At 39.8% G+C, this 19,256-nt stretch overlaps 1 protein-coding gene across 1 annotated transcript in view; it reads right to left on the bottom strand.

Moving 5' to 3' along the window:
• Positions 1–16,149, bottom strand: part of LOC106599895 (saxiphilin-like) — a 67,322-nt gene extending 51,173 nt beyond the window's left edge. Inside the window, exons 1-4 of the mRNA XM_045712736.1 lie at positions 16,019–16,149; positions 15,448–15,511; positions 14,672–14,803; positions 14,503–14,577 (exon numbers count right to left, since the gene is read on the bottom strand). Coding sequence (XP_045568692.1) covers positions 14,503–14,577; positions 14,672–14,803; positions 15,448–15,499 — 259 coding nt within the window. The 5' untranslated portion in view covers positions 15,500–15,511; positions 16,019–16,149. The remainder of the gene's footprint in view (positions 1–14,502; positions 14,578–14,671; positions 14,804–15,447; positions 15,512–16,018) is intronic.
• Positions 16,150–19,256: the final 3,107 nt, after the last annotated feature.

Below are 19,256 nucleotides of genomic sequence, written 5' to 3'. Positions count from 1 at the left end.
ATAGCACTCAGAATTTAAAGGGTTTTACCTGGTATTGTTCATCATGATCAGACAGTTTTTTTTACATGGACGATACATTGGAGACTATATACGACAACTACTAGACATAATAGAACATCATGAAACGTATAATAAGCCAGGAATGGTATTTATAGCGGATTTTGAAAAGGCATTTGATAAAGTAAAACTGGATTTTATTTATAAATGCCTGGATTTTTTCAATTTCGGGCAATTCTCTTATAAAATGGGTAAAAATAATGTATAGCAACCCCAGGTGTAAAATAGTAAAATAACGGCTACTTCTCAGAGAGTTTTGAATTGTCAAGAGGAATTAAACAAGGGTGTCCGTGGTCACCATATCTATTCGTTATGGCCATCGAAATGTTAGCTATGAAAATCAGATCCAATAACAACATTAGAGGATTAGATATCCAAGGTTTAAAACAAAGGTGTCCATGTATTTCGATGGCTCAAGTTTTAAATTAAGTCCGCAAGCTAGATCTCTGCAATGTGTCATTGAAGATCTAGATAACTTTTCTGTACTCTCTGGACATAAACCTAATTATGATAAGTGTTCAATATTATGTATTGAATCCTTCAAAAATTCGACTTTTACATTATCCTGCAGTTTACCCATAAAATGGGCTGATGGTGAAGTAGACATACTCAGTATTCATATCACAAAAGATATAAATAAGCTCTACACAATGAATTTCAAAATAGAATGTGCCCATCTATATAATGAATATGAATTGGGTGGGTTGAGATTATTCAACATAAAAGCACTAAACCTCTCTCTAAAAGCTTCACTCATTCAAAGGTTTTACTTGAACCCTATATGGTTCTCAAGTAGATTACTAAGAAAAGCTCATCCATTGTTTAAAAATGGCCATTTTGCCTTTGTGCAAATTGCCATGTCTCATTTTCGATTAATTGAAAATGATACTTTTTTCAAAGTATCTCTCTTTTTCAAACAAGCATTGCAGAGCTGGCTACAATTTCTATGTCACCCCCTGAAAAGATAAAACAAATATTACAACACATATTATGGCTGAAGTCAAATGTGCTGGTTGATAAAATACCTGTATTTATGGGAAATATGTTTGAACAGGGTATTTTGTTCATAAATGATATTGTAAATTGGAATGGTAGAATTATGGCCTTCATGGAGTTATCAGAATTGTAAGGAAAGGTCTGCTCAATCCAAGAGTACAACCAATTGATTACAGCATTACCCCAAAAATGGAGGAGGCAAGTGGCAGCGGGAGGAGGTAGGGAACTGGTCTGTCTGCCCAACATAAAGGATCAAAACTTGCGGAGGAATAAAAATAGCATAAATAGGAAAGTATACCAGTTTCATTTGAGGACCAGGATGTTGACAACTGCGCCATACAGATTGCAAAGTAGTTGGGAAGAGATTTGAGTTGATATATAAAACGCAAGATTCAAGACTTCGTGCTTTTCAGCTAAAATTATTATATAGAATTCTTGCTACCAACAAAATGCTGAATATATGGGTAATAAAATCATCGAAGCTCTGCAGATTTTGTTGTGAGGATACAGAATCAATAGACCATTTGTTTTGGTATTGCCCTCAGGTAGCCTGTTTCTGGTCTCGGGTTCAGGAATGGCTGAAAATGCAGTCAATTACTAATATACTAAAACTCTTAGTAAAAGTATTTATCTTCAACTCGCAATCTGTGGATTCTATTCGATTACATAGATTGATATTGTACATTAAACATCACAGCATAGTTGAAAGATATGTGTTGCGTGGAAACCCGAAGTGGGTGGCCAGCAGAGATACATGGGATGGGCTGAGGGAAGCTGAGGGTTGGTATGTGGAATTGGAGACAAGTGGGAGTGGAGTTGCTGTGTGGGAGATAGAATGATGGTCAAAGATAAAAGTCCAAATAAAACATTTAAAAAAGTACATTTGAATGACACTAAGTGGCAGTGTTTTTACAACAAATGCCGGTTTGCCTGAGGCTGATGCCGTGGAAGTGTTTGTGAACATGCATATACACACACTCTCATTCAAATAAACACATCCATGTAATAGTGCCAGACATGCACACAAACATTTACAGTTGGCGTTGCTGTTATGATTTAATTGTCCTTGATATCCTTTGTTTTAAATTGCGTTGTTGTTTGCTGTTTTCTTCTGTCTTTTCCTTTTTCTCTCTTTAGTTCATTCTCATGGTTGTTGGTGCATTGGGGGGGTTCTTGGGGGTGGGGAATGGAATTAATTGTATTTTTATTTATTTTTCTTCCTGGGGGGGCTGTGGGAGGGGTCTCGAATGGTTGAGGGACAGCTATTGGGGAACTGTGGGGGGGATCTTGGAGGGTTCGGGATCAAGTTTTTGGCCTGGTGGTAGATCGGCCAACATTACATTTACATTTTAGTCATTTAGCAGGCACTCTTATCCAGAGCGACTTACAGTAGTGAATACATACATTTCATTTCATGCATTTTTTTTTTGTACTGGGAATCGAACCCACAACCCTGGCATTGCACACACCAAGCTCTACCAACTGAGCCACAGGGAGGGCTCAACATGCCCTTGAGCAGAGAATTGACCCTGGATGCTTCTGTGTGTCGCTCTGAATGGGAATCTGTTGGACGACTGGGATGATGTAGTTATTGAGCGGCTTCACTGCAAGTATATTGTATGTTTCGAATATTCAATAAAGTAAAAAAAATAATTAATAAAATATTTTAATAAAAAGGACTCAGCCCACGCAGTATTTGGATCCCCATTAGCTGCTGCCAAGGCAGAAGCTACTCATCCTGGGGTTCAGCAAAATCAAGGCAGTTATACCTTTTAAAGACATTACCATACATTCATAACAGATTTCACAACATATTAAGTGTGTGCCCTCAGGCCTCTACCACATATCTATAACACAAAATCCAAGCGTACATGGGTGTATGTTATCGTGTGTTTGTATGCATGTGTTGCTTCAGTGTATTTTTATCCGTTTTTTTAAATCTAATCTTACTGCTGGCATGAGTTTCTTGATGTGGAATAGAGTTCCATGTAGTACTGTGCACCTCCCATAGTCTGTTCCGGAAAGTAGTATCTTGGCAGCAATTCGAACATGAAGGCCTGATTCACGCAGTCTCCTCCGAACAGTTGATGTTGAGGTGTCTTACTTGAACTCTGTGAAACACATATTCTAAGACTGGTATCTCTATTGAACATATCCTCTGCAAGAGAGGTAACTCTGGGTCTTCCTTTCCTGTGGTGAGCCTCATGAGTCATCGTAGCTCTTGGTTTTTGAGACTAAGAACTTTGAACGTTTCTTTAAGTGCAATGTTCCGCATTGACTGACCTTCCTGTCTTAAAGTAATGGGCTGTTTCTCTTTGCATTGAGCTGTTCTTGCCATAATATGGACTTGGGCTTAAAATAACAAATAGGGCTATTTTCTGTATACCACCCCTACCTTGTCACAACTGATCGGCTCTTACGCATTGAGGAAAGAAATTCCACAAATTAAGTCACACCCGTTAACCTGTTGGGGATCCCCCCTTCGTCTCAATTTCTGCCTGAAGACATACCCAAATCTAACTGCCTGCAGCTCAGGCCCAGAAGCAAGGATATGCATATTCTTGGTATCATTTGAAAGTAAACATTCTGAAGTTTGTGGCAATGTAAATTTGAATGTAGGAGAATGTAACACAATAGATCTGGTAGAAGAAAAGAGAAAGAGCATACATTTTCTGTTTTGTTATTGTTGTAGCATCATCTTTCAATGTAAAAGAAATGCCAAACAGTCAGATAGGATGCTGGGGACAATTTAGTTGGAGAACACATGAGGGCAACTGTAGTTGTGCAAAGTTTCAGATTGATAACTTAAAAAATGAGTGAGCTACATGACATTTAGCATGAAGTCACCCAGGTGTCCCACACAAGTTTCCCTAATGTGTCCAAGTGGCCGAATTGGTGAAGTGATATTTTCATGCCACTAACTATATACAACATAACAATATGCAATTGTATCATTAAAAAAAAAAAATGTATAAAAATGTGGCACTTTTTTATTTTTTATAAATTTTTATGCAAATACCTATAAAATATTTTTTTGTAAAAATGTGCAAAGGTTATTGGTCAGAAAAGAGTTGTCAAAAGAAGGTACATTTTTAGTGCAAATAACTATATACAAAGTAAGAAAATGCTAATCCAACAATTTTTGGAATGAAAGTGTGCAAAAAACATTGGTCAGAAAAGCTGCCAAAAGGTACATTTTTTGTGCAAATAACTATATACAAAGTAGGAAAATGCAAATGTGCAAAAAACATTGGTCAGAAAAGCTGCCAAAAGGTACATTTTTAGTGCAAATAACTATATACAAAGTAAGAAAATGCAAATCCAACAATTTTTGGAATGAAAGTGTGCAAAAAACATTGGTCAGAAAAGCTGCCAAAAGGTACATTTTTAGTGCAAATAACTATATACAAAGTAGGAAAATGCAAATGTGCAAAAAACATTGGTCAGAAAAGCTGCCAAAAGGTACATTTTTATGCAAATACCTACACAAAATGCCCCCCCAAAAATAAAACAATATTTACAAAAAAAAGGTACATTTTTATGCAAATACCTACACAAAATGCCCCCCAAAAAATAAAAAAATATTTACAAAAAAATAACAGTGGTAGGTAGACCCTTGGAAGACCCTCAGTCCTCTACACAATATTCCGCTGCTCGTGCCATGTCCCATAGCAGTCCCTTTCTGATGTAAAGCACAGGCAAACCGAACATGTGTTGCAGGTGATGGGGGACTTCATGCGGCAAAGAACACAACGCCGCCTCCATGCTGTGGCCTTTTGGCCCGGAGGCACATTCATCCCTGCTGTTATAAACTTCGGCATGTGAACACTACTGGCGGCCGGAGTATAGGGGCAGGGGTAGAGGGGGGCAGAAGGTGATGCAGTTGACTTTGTGCTGTAGTCTGCAAGCTCCTGGATGAGCTGCTCCCTGAAGGCTAGCTGGGAGATGGGGGGCTGTCCACAGCTCTTAGCCATTTCCTTCTGGAGTATGAAGGAATTGACGACAGCAATGTCGATGAAGTGATAAAACAATGTCTTGTACCATTTCATGGTCTTGTGGAGAACATTGTAATATCCGATCAGTGCGTCTGAAAGGTCCACACCTCCCATGCCCTTGTTGTAATCCTTGATAGCCGCAGGAATGGGGACATGTTTTGTGGCCCATTCCCCAGTAGCGCCCTTCACACGCCTAACGACGTGATCGCCACTGAAGGACTTGTGGATAGTACTGCACATCACCACCTCTCTGGTATCCATCCACTTCACGAAGAGCAGGCCATCTTGGCGAATCCATCGTATCGCTCCCCGCTCAGCCCGCTTAGGCATGTCATTCACCTTCGTCTTCGGAAAACCCACTCTGTTGGACCGAATGGTGCCACAAGCCCACACATTCAGCTTCCTGAGGTCTGTGAAAAGGGCAGGGCTTGTGTAAAAATTGTCCACAGAGTTTGTAGCCACTCCCCAGAAGTTTAAAATCCAACAGATCCATCACAGAGTCATAACTCAGTCCCTTACCGGTTGCAAAAGAGCTTTTCCCCTCATAAACAAAAAAATTGCAGGTGTACGCACACACAGAATCCGCCAAAACAAACAGCTTGTATCCCCATTTTGTTGGTTTGTTCCGCATGTATTGCTTTAGACTGATTCGGGCCTTTGAGGCTACCATCCTCTCATCAATTGACAAGTTCTGGGCGGGCTGAAAATAAGTCTTGCAGGCCTCAACCATGCTGGGGTAGAGAGGTTTGATTTTACATAGCTTATCAAACTTTGCGGTGCCTCTCCTCTTGTCATTGGCCTCATCAACTTTAGGGTCACTGATGTGAAGCGCCCGTAAGATATATAAAAACCTTTTACAGGACATCACAGTGGGTGGGAAAGGCAGTTGATAGAGCGGGATGTTTTCCAGTAAGCCTTGAGGGATTTCAGCTTCACCAGCCCCATGTAAATTACAATTGAAAGGAAGCAGAAAAGCTCTTGCATGAAAATGGGCTTCCATGCATCTTTCTTGCCTGCTAGCTTTTTTGCTCCATACTTGTTGGTGTTGCACACAAGTGAATCAATAACTGACGGGGTGAAAAACAGCTGAAATAGTTGAAGGGGGCTGTACTTCGCTGTCATGTCCAGTTGTGGCCCAGGCTGCCTTTTTCGGCCAAAATACTGGTGGAACTTGATCTTCATCCTCCACCAGCACAGTGTGCCAACGCTCATCTACCTCTCTGCCAGCAGGTTCCACGGTTCCCTTCCTCCGCTTATTTGACTTCTTCCCACCTCGAGATGGCCGGGCGGGGGTAGGTGTGGCGCCAGAGACAGCAGGTCTCTGGCTGGACGAATCCAGCTTCATCGGGGGATGGGCACCTTGACACCGGGGCTCCCAGTCAGAGTCGCTACCACTGAAAGAAAACATTTCAAAAAATATTTGTTATATATGAGCCTTGTATCATCACGTAAAATAAACACATGTTCTACCCCATTCTATTTTTATAAAAAATGTAATGCATACATACACACACACATTCACCCAAACAAACACATAGGTTATGGGTCATATAGAGCAGTCACTATGGTCAAGTGCTGTTTCATTCAACTATGACCGTTGTGGGCCTGCCTGCCTGCCCTCCCCCAACAGTGGCCATGTGCTTTTTTGCTGTTCTACGACCCCATTCTATTTTTATAAAATATGTAATGCATACATACACACACACACACTCACCCAAACAAACACATAGGTTATGGGTCATATAGAGCAGTCACTATGGTCAAGTGCTGTTTCATTCAACTATGACCATTGTGGGCCTGCCTGCCTGCCCTCCCCCAACAGTGGCCATGTGCTTTTTTGCTGTTCTACGACCCCATTATATTTTTTATAAAAATGTAATGCATACATACACACACACATTCACCAAAAACAAACACATAGGTTATGGGTCATATGTAATATATAGAGCAGTCACTATGGTCAAGTGCTGTTTCATTCAACTATGACCGTTGTGGGCCTGCCTGCCTGCCCTCCCCCAACAGTGGCCATGTGTTTTTTGCTGTTCTCCCCAACAAATTACACAAAAAAACTATTTTGCCAAAAAATTACAACTTATTTATATTACAAACAATGGCATTCGTACTCACCGATCCAGAAGAATGTCCTCTCCCTGTAGAAACAGTTCTTCAGCTTCCGAATCAAAGCTATGGCTGGATGACGAGTCATCGTCAAGCAAATATTCGGTCTCACTTTCTCTATCCATTTCTTCTAAAATTTGCAAATCAGTAAAGTTAACCTTAGACTTCGCTTTTCCAGATTTCATCGCCATGATATTTTCTTTGGAATCGCTAAAAATCGCTGAAACTACTCTTCACAAAATACAACTGTGCGTAACGGTGTAAGCCTGCAACAAGTCGGATCTTCAAGAACGAATGAAGTTCGTTACGCGTGCATTTACTGATAAGGGCTGGTGTTCCAACCCATAACCATCCCATACTGGCTTTACCCTCAGCTCATTGGCTATCTACCAAGCAAGATTTCAAAAAATCTATGACCATTGGACAAAAATACTGTCAATCAACAAAACATCGCGAATATTATTGGTGCGTAATGACGTCATTGCTCGTTGTCTTCAAATCAGATTATCTCGGTCAATATGCCCCACAAAAAAAAACAGCAAGTTTGGCTGTGTTACAAACATCCAGAGGATTGCAACGAAACCAACCATGACTAGATACACGTCTGCTTAGTGTGTGTAATTAGACCAAACGCATCGTCAAAAGTTGATAGACACAGAATTCACGACACAAGCGGTTTACAAAATGTTTCGTGTTAGGCTATAGAAATGGATTTTATCAAAGAAAACGGCACTTCATTTGATCACTGGGACCGCCAGGATGAGAAATAAGAGCAAGATATCAAAATGTATGTCATATTTTTACCGTCGGATGTGAATGTGTCATACCTGTCATGGCAGAAAAAGTTTGTTGTTGTTTTTCGCTCTTCTCAAAGAAAAGCATGCAATTTTATCTCTGTATTAGCTATTTTAAATTGGACAACGGAGTTTGATTACCAACATTCTAATCTTTTGAAGGGTGTAAGACACATGTATTTTCAAGAATGGTTAATGTCATATTTTGCCGGATGTCGTCAAACAATCCCGATACCGGGCTTAATAGAGCAAGGAATCCTCAAAAGGTTAACCTGTTAGGGCTAGGGGGCAGTATTTGCACGGCTGGATAAAAAAATGTACCCGATTTAATCTGGTTACTAATCCTACCCAGTAACTAGAATATGCATATACTTATTATATATGGATAGAAAACACCCTAAAGTTTCTAAAACTGTTTGAATGGTGTCTGTGAGTATAACAGAACTCATTTGGCAGGCAAAACCCTGAGACATTTTCTGACAGGAAGTGGATACCTGATGTGTTGTATTACCTTTAAACCTATGCCATTGAAAAACACAGGGGCTGAGGAATATTTTGGCACTTCCTATTGCTTCCACTAGATGTCACCAGCCTTTACAAAGTGTTTTGAGTCTTCTGGAGGGAGATCTGACCGAACAAGAGCCATGGAACGATGATGGCCCATTAGACACCTGGCGCGCGAGTTCATGTTGGGTACCCTCGTTCCAATACGTTATAAAAGAGAATGCATTCGTCCACCTTGAATATTATTCATGTTCTGGTTAAAAAAGGCCCTAATGATTTATGCTATACAACGTTTGACATGTTTGAACGAACGTAAATATATTTTTTCCCCTCGTTCATGAAGTGAAGTCCGGCGGGCTTAGATCATGTGCTAACAAGACGGAGATTTTTGGACATAAATGATGAGCTTTTTTGAACAAAACTACATTCGTTATGGACCTGTGATACCTGGAAGTGACATCTGATGAAGAGAATCAAAGGTAATGGATTATTTACATAGTATTTTCGATTTTAGATCTCCCCAACATGGCGGCTAGTCTGTATCGCAACGCGTATTTTTCTGGGCGCAGTGCTCAGATTATTGCAAAGTGTGATTTCCCAGTAAGGTTATTTTTAAATCTGGCAAGTTGATTGCGTTCAAGAGATGTAAATCTATAATTCTTTAAATGACAATATAATATTTTACCAATGTTTTCTCATTTTAATTATTTAATTTGTGGTGCTGACTTGAATGCCGGTTATTGGAGGGAAACGATTTCCTGAACATCAACGCCACAGTAAAACGCTGTTTTTGGATATAAATATGAACTTGATAGAACTAAAAATGCATGCATTGTCTAACACAATGTCCTAGGAGTGTCATCTGTTGGAGATTGTAAAAGGTTAGTGCATAATTTTAGCTGATTTTATGGTTTTGGTGACGCCTGTCTTTGAATTGGCACAACATTACACACAACTCTTGTAAATGTACTGTCCTAACATACTCTAAATTTATGCTTTCGCCGTAAAACCTTTTTGAAATCGTAAAACGTGGTTAGATTAAGGAGATGTTTATCTTTCAAAGGGTGTAAAATAGTTGTATGTTTGAAAAATTTGAATTTTGACATTTATTTGGATTCAAATTTGCCGCTCTTGAAATGCACCTGCTGTTGATGGAGTGCACCACGGGTGGGACGCTTGCGTCCCACATAGCCCATAGAGGTTAAATCCTTTCAGTCTGGGAAAATCCCAGGGCTTGATGGCATACCGGTAGAGGTATATCAAGTTTTTTTTGTTATATACTAAAAGCTCCATTGTTAGATTTGTTTTAACTACTCCTATAGAAATGGTAGTTTGTCAGGTATTCAGCAGGAAGGTCTGATTTCTCTATTAATAAAACACTAACCAGATGGCAAATATAAAGACCCAGTCTATCTAAAAAACTGGAGGCCCCTTACACTTCAATGTTGTGATGTAAAAATACTAGCAAAATGCATTGCACTCAGAATTTAAAGGGTTTTACCTGGTATTGTTCATCATGATCAGACATTTTTTTTTACATGGACGATACATTGGAGATTATATACGACAACTACTAGACATAATAGAACATCATGAAACGTATAATAAGCCAGGAATGGTATTTATAGCGGATTTTGAAAAGGCATTTGATAAAGTAAAACTGGATTTTATTTATAAATGCCTGGATTTTTTCAATTTCAGCAATTCTCTTATAAAATGGGTAAAAATAATGTATAGCAACCCCAGGTGTAAAATAGTAAAATAACGGCTACTTCTCAGAGAGTTTTGAATTGTCAAGAGGAATAAACAAGGGTGTCCGTGGTCACCATATCTATTCGTTATGGCCATCAAAATGTTAGCTATGAAAATCAGATCCAATAACAACATTAGAGGATTAGATATCCAAGGTTTAAAACAAAGGTGTCCATGTATTTCGATGGCTCAAGTTTTAAATTAAGTCCGCAAGCTAGATCTCTGCAATGTGTCATTGAAACACAGTTCCCGCTCAGCCCAGTCAAAACTGTTCGCTGCTCTGGCACCCCAATGGTGGAACAAGCTCCCTCACGACGCCAGGACAGCGGAGTCAATCACCACCTTCCGGAGACACCTGAAACCCCACCTCTTCAAGGAATACCTGGGATAGGATAAAGTAATCCTTCTAACCCCCCCCTTAAAAGATTTAGATGCACTATTGTAAAGTGGTTGTTCCACTGGATATTATAGGTGAATGCACCAATTTGTAAGTCGCTCTGGATAAGAGCGTCTGCTAAATGACTAAAATGTAAATGTAAATGTAAGATCTAGATAACTTTTCTGTACTCTCTGGACATAAACCTAATTATGATAAGTGTTCAATATTATGTATTGAATCCTTCAAAAATTCGACTTTTACATTATCCTGCAGTTTACCCATAAAATGGGCTGATGGTGAAGTAGACATACTCAGTATTCATATCACAAAAGATATAAATAAGCTCTACACAATGAATTTCAAAATAGAATGTGCCCATCTATATAATGAATATGAATTGGGTGGGTTGAGATTATTCAACATAAAAGCACTAAACCTCTCTCTAAAAGCTTCACTCATTCAAAGGTTTTACTTGAACCCTATATGGTTCTCAAGTAGATTACTAAGAAAAGCTCATCCATTGTTTAAAAATGGCCATTTTGCCTTTGTGCAGATTGCCATGTCTCATTTTCGATTAATTGAAAATGATACTTTTTTCAAAGTATCTCTCTTTTTCAAACAAGCATTGCAGAGCTGGCTACAATTTCTATGTCACCCCCCTGAAAAGATAAAACAAATATTACAACACATATTATGGCTGAAGTCAAATGTGATGGTTGATAAAATACCTGTATTTATGGGAAATATGTTTGAACACGGTATTTTGTTCATAAATTATATTGTAAATTGGAATGGTAGAATTATGGCCTTCATGGAGTTATCAGAATTGTAAGGAAAGGTCTGCTCAATCCAAGAGTACAACCAATTGATTACAGCATTACCCCAAAAATGGAGGAGGCAAGTGGCAGCGGGAGGAGGTAGGGAACTGGTCTGTCTGCCCAACATAAAGGATCAAAACTTGCGGAGGAATAAAAATAGCATAAATAGGAAAGTATACCAGTTTCATTTGAGGACCAGGATGTTGACAACTGCGCCATACAGATTGCAAAATAGTTGGGAAGAGATTTGAGGTGATATATAAAACGCAAGATTCAAGACTTCGTGCTTTTCAGCTAAAATGATTATATAGAATTCTTGCTACCAACAAAATGCTGAATATTTGGGTAATAAAATCACCGAAGCTCTGCAGATTTTGTTGTGAGGATACAGAATCAATAGACCATTTGTTTTGGTATTGCCCTCAGGTAGCCTGTTTCTGGTCTCAGGTTCAGGAATGGCTGAAAATGCAGTCAATTACTAATATACTAAAACTCTTAGTAAAAGTATTTATCTTCAACTCGCAATCTGTGGATTCTATTCGATTACATAGATTGATATTGTACGTTAAACATCACAGCATAGTTGAAAGATATGTGTTGCGTGGAAACCCGAAGTGGGTGGCCAGCAGAGATACATGGGATGGGCTGAGGGAAGCTGAGGGTTGGTATGTGGAATTGGAGACAAGTGGGAGTGGAGTTGCTGTGTGGGAGATAGAATGATGGTCAAAGATAAAAGTCCAAATAAAACATTTAAAAAAGTACATTTGAATGACACTAAGTGGCAGTGTTTTTACAACAAATGCCGGTTTGCCTGAGGCTGATGCCGTGCAAGTGTTTGTGAACATGCATATACACACACTCTCATTCAAATAAACACATACATGTAATAGTGCCAGACATGCACACAAACATTTACAGTTGGCGTTGCTGTTATGATTTAATTGTCCTTGATATCCTTTGTTTTAAATTGCATTGTTGTTTGCTGTTTTCTTCTGTCTTTTCCTTTTTTCTCTCTTTAGTTCATTCTCATGGTTGTTGGTGCATTGGGGGGTTCTTGGGGGTGGGGAATGGAATTAATTGTATTTTTATTTTATATTTTTCTTCCTGGGGGGGCTGTGGGAGGGGTCTCGAATGGTTGAGGGACAGCTATTGGGGAACTGTGGGGGGATCTTGGAGGGTTCGGGATCAAGTTTTTGGCCTGGTGGTAGATCGGCCAACATTACATTTACATTTTAGTCATTTAGCAGACACTCTTATCCAGAGCGACTTACAGTAGTGAATACATACATTTCATGCATTTTTTTTTGTACTGGGAATCACACCAAGCTCTACCAACTGAGCCACACGGAGGGCTCAACATGCCCTTGAGCAGAGAATTGACCCTGGATGCTTCTGTGTGTCGCTCTGAATGGGAATCTGTTGGACGACTGGGATGATGTAGTTATTGAGCGGCTTCACTGCAAGTATATTGTATGTTTCGAATATTCAATAAAGTAAAAAAAATTAAAATATTTTAATAAAAAAGGACTCAGCCAATGCAGTACGACTCAGCCCACGCAGTATTTATTATGGATCCCCATTAGCTGCTGCCAAGGCAGAAGCTACTCATCCTGGGGTTCAGCAAAATCAAGGCAGTTATACATTTTAAAGACATTACCATACATTCATAACAGATTTCACAACATATTAAGTGTGTGCCCTCAGGCCTCTACCACATATCTATAACACAAAATCCAAGCGTACATGGGTGTATTTTATCGTGTGTTTGTATGCATGTGTTGCTTCAGTGTATTTTTCTCCGTTTTTTATAATCTAATCTTACTGCTGGCATGAGTTTCTTGATGATGTGGAATAGAGTTCCATGTAGTACTGTGCACCTCCCATAGTCTGTTCCGGAAAGTAGTATCTTGGCAGCAATTCGAACATGAAGGCCTGATTCACGCAGTCTCCTCCGAACAGTTGATGTTGAGGTGTCTTACTTGAACTCTGTGAAACACATATTCTAAGACTGGTATCTCTATTGAACATATCCTCTGCAAGAGAGGTAACTCTGGGTCTTCCTTTCCTGTGGTGAGCCTCATGAGTCATCGTAGCTCTTGGTTTTTGAGACTAAGAACTTTGAACGTTTCTTTAAGTGCAATGTTCCGCATTGACTGACCTTCCTGTCTTAAAGTAATGGGCTGTTTCTCTTTGCATTGAGCTGTTCTTGGGCTTAAAATAACAAATAGGGCTATTTTCTGTATACCACCCCTACCTTGTCACAACTGATCGGCTCTTACGCATTGAGGAAAGAAATTCCACAAATTAAGTCACACCCGTTAATTGAAATGCATTCCATGAATCTGGTTGAGAGAATGCCAAGAGTGTACAAAGCTGTCAAGGCAAAGGGTGGCTACTTTGAAGAATCTCAATATATTTTGGTTTAAGATGTGATTCCATGTGTTATGTCATAGTTGAAAATATTAGATGAAAACCCTGGAATGAGTAGGTGTGTTCAAACTTTTGACTGGTACTGCAAATATAGTAGATCTAACCTATAGAAAGCTGATGGGATCCTCTTTCTAATAGAAGCCATGAGGCAGTTCTCAGACAATTGCATAGGTTATAGAAATGTTGCGCAACATGAGCTCATGAAATGTTTTACATTTGCATTGATGTCAGAGTGATTAGAGGGACAATAGAGTGCTGAGTACCAGGCAACTAATGACCATCACCAGCATCAGAGCTTGGAGAAGCCTAATTACTAAATGGTCACGTGGAATTTGACTGCCTTCATTTCTTGTAACTGCCGGTAATACAGTCCTACTCCTTCCTCCATTTCCCAGAAATGGACTGGTTCAGATAATCACACCAACAATAAAGTAAGTAAATCAACAGTTTAATCTCTGGATTTCTTCATGCATTTATATGGGGCGTGAATCAGTTCCTGTCGTACAGTAAAGACAACTGTCCGTCTTTTCAAAGACTTCATTCCAACGCCTTTCATCTACAATTAGACAAAAACATTAACATCCAGAATCAGCTGCAAAGAAATAACATTTAGTGAATGAGTATGTATATACACACACCTTGGTGGAACAGTTGCTAGCAGTTGATAGCAGTGCCTGGTGGAGTCTCCGTACCCTGAATCTTCTGTCCAGTAGTGGTCACACACCAACAGTAACCTACCAGAAATAGACATGTTGCACATACAATATTTACTGTAACATTCAACTGAATTGGAGAATTTAGTGTGTGTATATGTGCGTCCGTGTTAACCTGTAGAGCCCGAACATTGCTTAGGGGTGTATCGTCCAGCGGCGTCACACGTGGGGATGTAGGCTCCAATTGGGCCATGTGTCGCGGCATATCTAGCACGCTCACAGGGGGTCATGGGTCGTAACGTAGCATCTGGACACAGGTAACATAGATTGATTGTAATGTGGACATAACATTGCAGCACATGCATGCCGGAATCTTGGGTTGCGTCCCATATGGGCCCTGGTCAGAAGTATTTTATACGGAATATGTTCCATTTCAGATGTAACCTAGGTACTTCCTGGCTAAATACTGAAATTGCGCTACTTGTTTAAAAGCCCTGTGCAGTCAATTCAGTTTCTGTCTTTTGTATAACAGCTGATGAAACTAAGACTGAAAGTGGGGGTAAGTTGTGTCAGTGTTACTTCCTGACAATCCAATCATACATCCAGTTGAATGATCAAACCATTCATATCAGAATACCTCAGTCCAGCATCTAGACACCAATATACATCTCTGGAACAAGAGGAGTGGCAGGTAGCCTAGCGGTTAGAGAGTTGGGCCAGTAACACAAAGGTTCCTAGTTTTAATCCCTGAATGTCAAGTTAAAATATCTGTCTATGTGCCCTTGAGCAAGACAACCTTCTCTCCAGTGTCACGGTTGATAATGGCTGCCCAAGGGACAACCGGTTATGAAACAAAACATTAATACGCACGTGTGTGAATAGGACAGATCAACACCCACTAACGTTTTTATTCAAATGTTGGTGAGTAAGTGTGAGGTACATCACTCTTACCTCCCAGAGCAAAAGCTGTGCTAACAAGCAGAATGATGGTCAATATCGCCATGGTGATAGTCTCCTGAGAGAGAGAGAGAGCGAACAAGAGCGAGATTAGTTGAGCATTTTAAATCATCTGGAATGGCTGTGGGTACTAGAGGAGAGGTTGAGGAAACCCTGTGTTAAGTACAAAACTTATGCAACAATTGCTAAACCCAGTCCTGAGGACCCCAACAAGCGAGTATCGGCAACACGGCGCGCTACGATTCTTCCACTAAAATTCAGGTATCATCTAATCTATTGTATGTGGTTGAAGAGCCTGGCACACAGGAATATGAATCCTTCCCAAATGGCTCCTCATTCCTTATGTAGTGAACCACCTTTGACGAGGGCCCACAGTGCACTACGCAGGGAAGGGGAAGCAGACTAGATCTTGACAGAGACTTCTATTCACTACAAAGGTAACTATTAGTCTATGCTCTTAAATTCAGGGGGGTCATATATAGTGCACTACACTTGACCAGGGCCACATAAGATTAACGTGCCATTTGAGAGGCAGCAAGTCTACTAAATAATATCACAAGCTCACCTTCTGCACTCTTCCAAGGGATTCACTGGTTGTCTCTCTGTTGTCTGTGAGTTATGGTCTACCTCTTCCACCTCTCCTTTTAAAGGATCTGTCACAGGTGTGACTAGTTGCCTCATTAACCCAACAAGAGATCCCGATGTCGGCCATTAGCTGGTGGTGTAAAGTACTTATGTAAAAATTCTTTAAAGTACTACTTAAGTAGTATTTTGGGGTATCTTTACTTTACTACTTCTATTTATTTCAACTTTCACTTCACTACATTCCTAAAGAAAATAATGTACTTTTTACTCCATACATTTTCCCCGACACCCAAAAGTACTCGTTAGATTTTGAATGATTAGCAGGACAGAAAAAATGGTCTAATTCACACACTTATCAAGAGAACATCCCTGGTCATCCCTACTGCCTCTGATCTAACAGACTCACTAAACACAAATGCTTCCTTTGCAAATTATGTCTGAGAGTTGGTGTGACACTGGCTATCCGTAATCAAATAAAAAACAAGAAAATGGTGCCGTCTGGTTTGCTTAATATAATGAATTTGAAATGATTTATACTTTTACTTTTGAACTTAAGTATATTTTATCAATTACATTTCATGTTGATACTTCAGTATATTTGCTGAAACTTTTAAAACTTTACTCAAGTAATATTTACTGGGTGATTTACACTTTTACTTGAGTCATTTTCTCTGAAGGAATCTTCATAGGCAGTGAAGAGAGTAGTAGAGGAAGATGGGTCCAGTTTCAAGGGATCCTGAGAGGCTCCCTGTGAGTATGCCGAGGCCAATAGAGAGTGATAGGAATAACATGTGTTTCAGTAAGGTTGGTTTCTTAGCATTCATAGCCATGGTTATCAACTGTACCGCAGAAATGGAACATAAATCACTGAAAATATATGTTGTGGCGGTAGCTGCAGATAACTCGTTGGGTTATGAGATTTTACCGCAGAAGAGTTATAAGGTGTGATGAATGATAGTGTCCCGTTTTCCCAGGCTGCCGGCCTGCTGTAGGACAAAGCCCATGCGGTAGAACTCAGCTCACGTAGACTTGCATCTTCAGAGCGTAGCTGGATTGTGCGTCACATGCAATCAATCAAATCAATCAAATTGATTGATAAAGCCCATCTTACGTCAGCTGATGTCACAAAGTGCTGTACAGAAACCCAGCCTAAAACCCCAAACAGCAAGCATTGCAGGTGTAGAAGCACGGTGGATAGGAAAAACTCCCTAGAAAGGCCAGAACCTAGGAAGAAACCTAGAGAGGAACCAGGCTATGAGGGGTGGCCAGTCCTCTTCTGGCTGTGCCAGGTGGAGATTATAACAGAACATGGCTAAGATGTTCAAATGTTCATAGATGACCAGCAGGGTCAAATAATAATAATCACAGTTGTCGTCGATCATTCAGAGTATCTCTATCGCTCCTGCTGTCTCTAGAGAGTTGAAAACAGCAGGTCTGGGACAGGTAGCACGTCCGGTGAACAGGTCAGGGCTCGATAGCCGCAGCAGAACAGTTGAAACTGGAGCATCAGCATGGCCAGGTGGACTGGGGACCACCCATATCTTGTTGTTGGGGACCACCACCCATAAAAAACAGTTTCTGGCTAAAGAGACAAGACTAACAAGGGAAATCCATGAACTAATAGTACAGGTAGATAGCAATAAAAAAATATACTACAGAGGTACAAAATAAGTTAGAGAAAAACAAATCGAACATGTGGAACTTATTCAAGAACAATCTAATGTAATCTATTACAAAAATAAAGCAAAGTGTATGGAATATGGAGAAAAATGCAGCAATTATTCCTGAATCTCCCATACAGGAACGCTAACAAAAATGATTTGCATAAAATCGTTACTGAAGACGGAGTCATCTATGATTCTCCCAATGATATTTTAGAAGAGGAAGCTAATTATTTTAGGCAGATGTTCACTTTTCCGTCTCATCCTTTCCCACTGAATGAAGATTGTACATTTACATTTAAATTTGAACATTTAGCAGATGCTCTTATCCAGAGCGACTTACAGTAGTGAATGCATGCATTTCGTACATTTCATACATTTTTTTTCCGTATTATGGTAAGCAATTCTTTCCAAATAATATAAAAACTGGAAAATTAACAAATGTACAGAAAGATCAGTGCGAAGACCAAATTACAGAAGAAAAACGTTTTGAAACTATTAAATCCTTTCAGTCTGGGAAAATCCCAGGGCTTGATGGCATACCGGTAGAGGTATATCAAGTGTTTTTTTATATACTAAAAGCTCCATTGTTAGATTTGTTTTAACCTGTTAGGGCTAGGGGGCAGTATTGACACGGCTGGATAAAAAACATACCCGATTTAATCTGGTTACCACTCCTACCCAGTAACTAGAATATGCATATACTTATTACATATGGATAGAAAACACCCTAAAGTTTCTAAAACTGTTTGAATGGTGTCTGTGAGTATAACAGAACTCAAATGGCAGGTCAAAACCTGAGAGATTCCTTTACAGGAAGTGGCCTGTCTGACCATTTCTTGAACTTCTTTTCCATCTCTATCTTTTACTAAGGATCTCTGCTCTAACGTGACACTTCCCACGTCTTCCATAGGCGCTCAGAGCCCGGGAAAAAACAGAATGTCGTCATTCCAGCCCCAGGCTGAAACACATTATCGCCTTTCTCAAGTGGCCGATCAAGGGACTCTGGGTTTATGCGCGTGACCCGACCGCCCCGCCTTTGTGATTTTTTCCTCTGTTTGCCGAAAAGGAGATTCCCTGTCGGAATATTATCGCTTTCTACGAGAAAAATGGCGTAAAAATTGATTTTAAACAGCGGTTGACATGCTTCGAAGTACGGTAATGGAATATTTAGAATTTTATTGTCACGAATTGCGCCATGCGCGCGACACTTCTTTACCATTTCGGATAGTGTCTGGAAAGCACGAACAAAACGCCGCTATTCGGATATAACGATGGATTATTTTGGACCAAACCAACATTTGTTATTGAAGTAGCAGACCTGGGAGTGCATTCTGACGAAGACAACAAAAGGTAATCAAACTTTTATAATAGTAAATATGATTATGGTGAGTGCTAAACTTGCCGGGTGTCTAAATAGCGAGCCCGTGATGCCTGGGCTATGTACTTAGAATATTGCAAAATGTGCTTTCACCAAAAAGCTATTTTAAAATCGGACATATCGAGTGCATAGAGGAGGTCTGTATCTATAATTCTTAAAATAATTGTTATGCTTTT

The sequence above is a fragment of the Salmo salar genome, unplaced genomic scaffold (genome assembly GCF_905237065.1).
Source record: "Salmo salar unplaced genomic scaffold, Ssal_v3.1, whole genome shotgun sequence".
Taxonomy (NCBI): domain Eukaryota; kingdom Metazoa; phylum Chordata; class Actinopteri; order Salmoniformes; family Salmonidae; genus Salmo; species Salmo salar.
The sequence above is the reverse complement of the archived record's forward strand: the minus strand, read 5'-3'. Positions and strand labels throughout refer to the sequence as shown.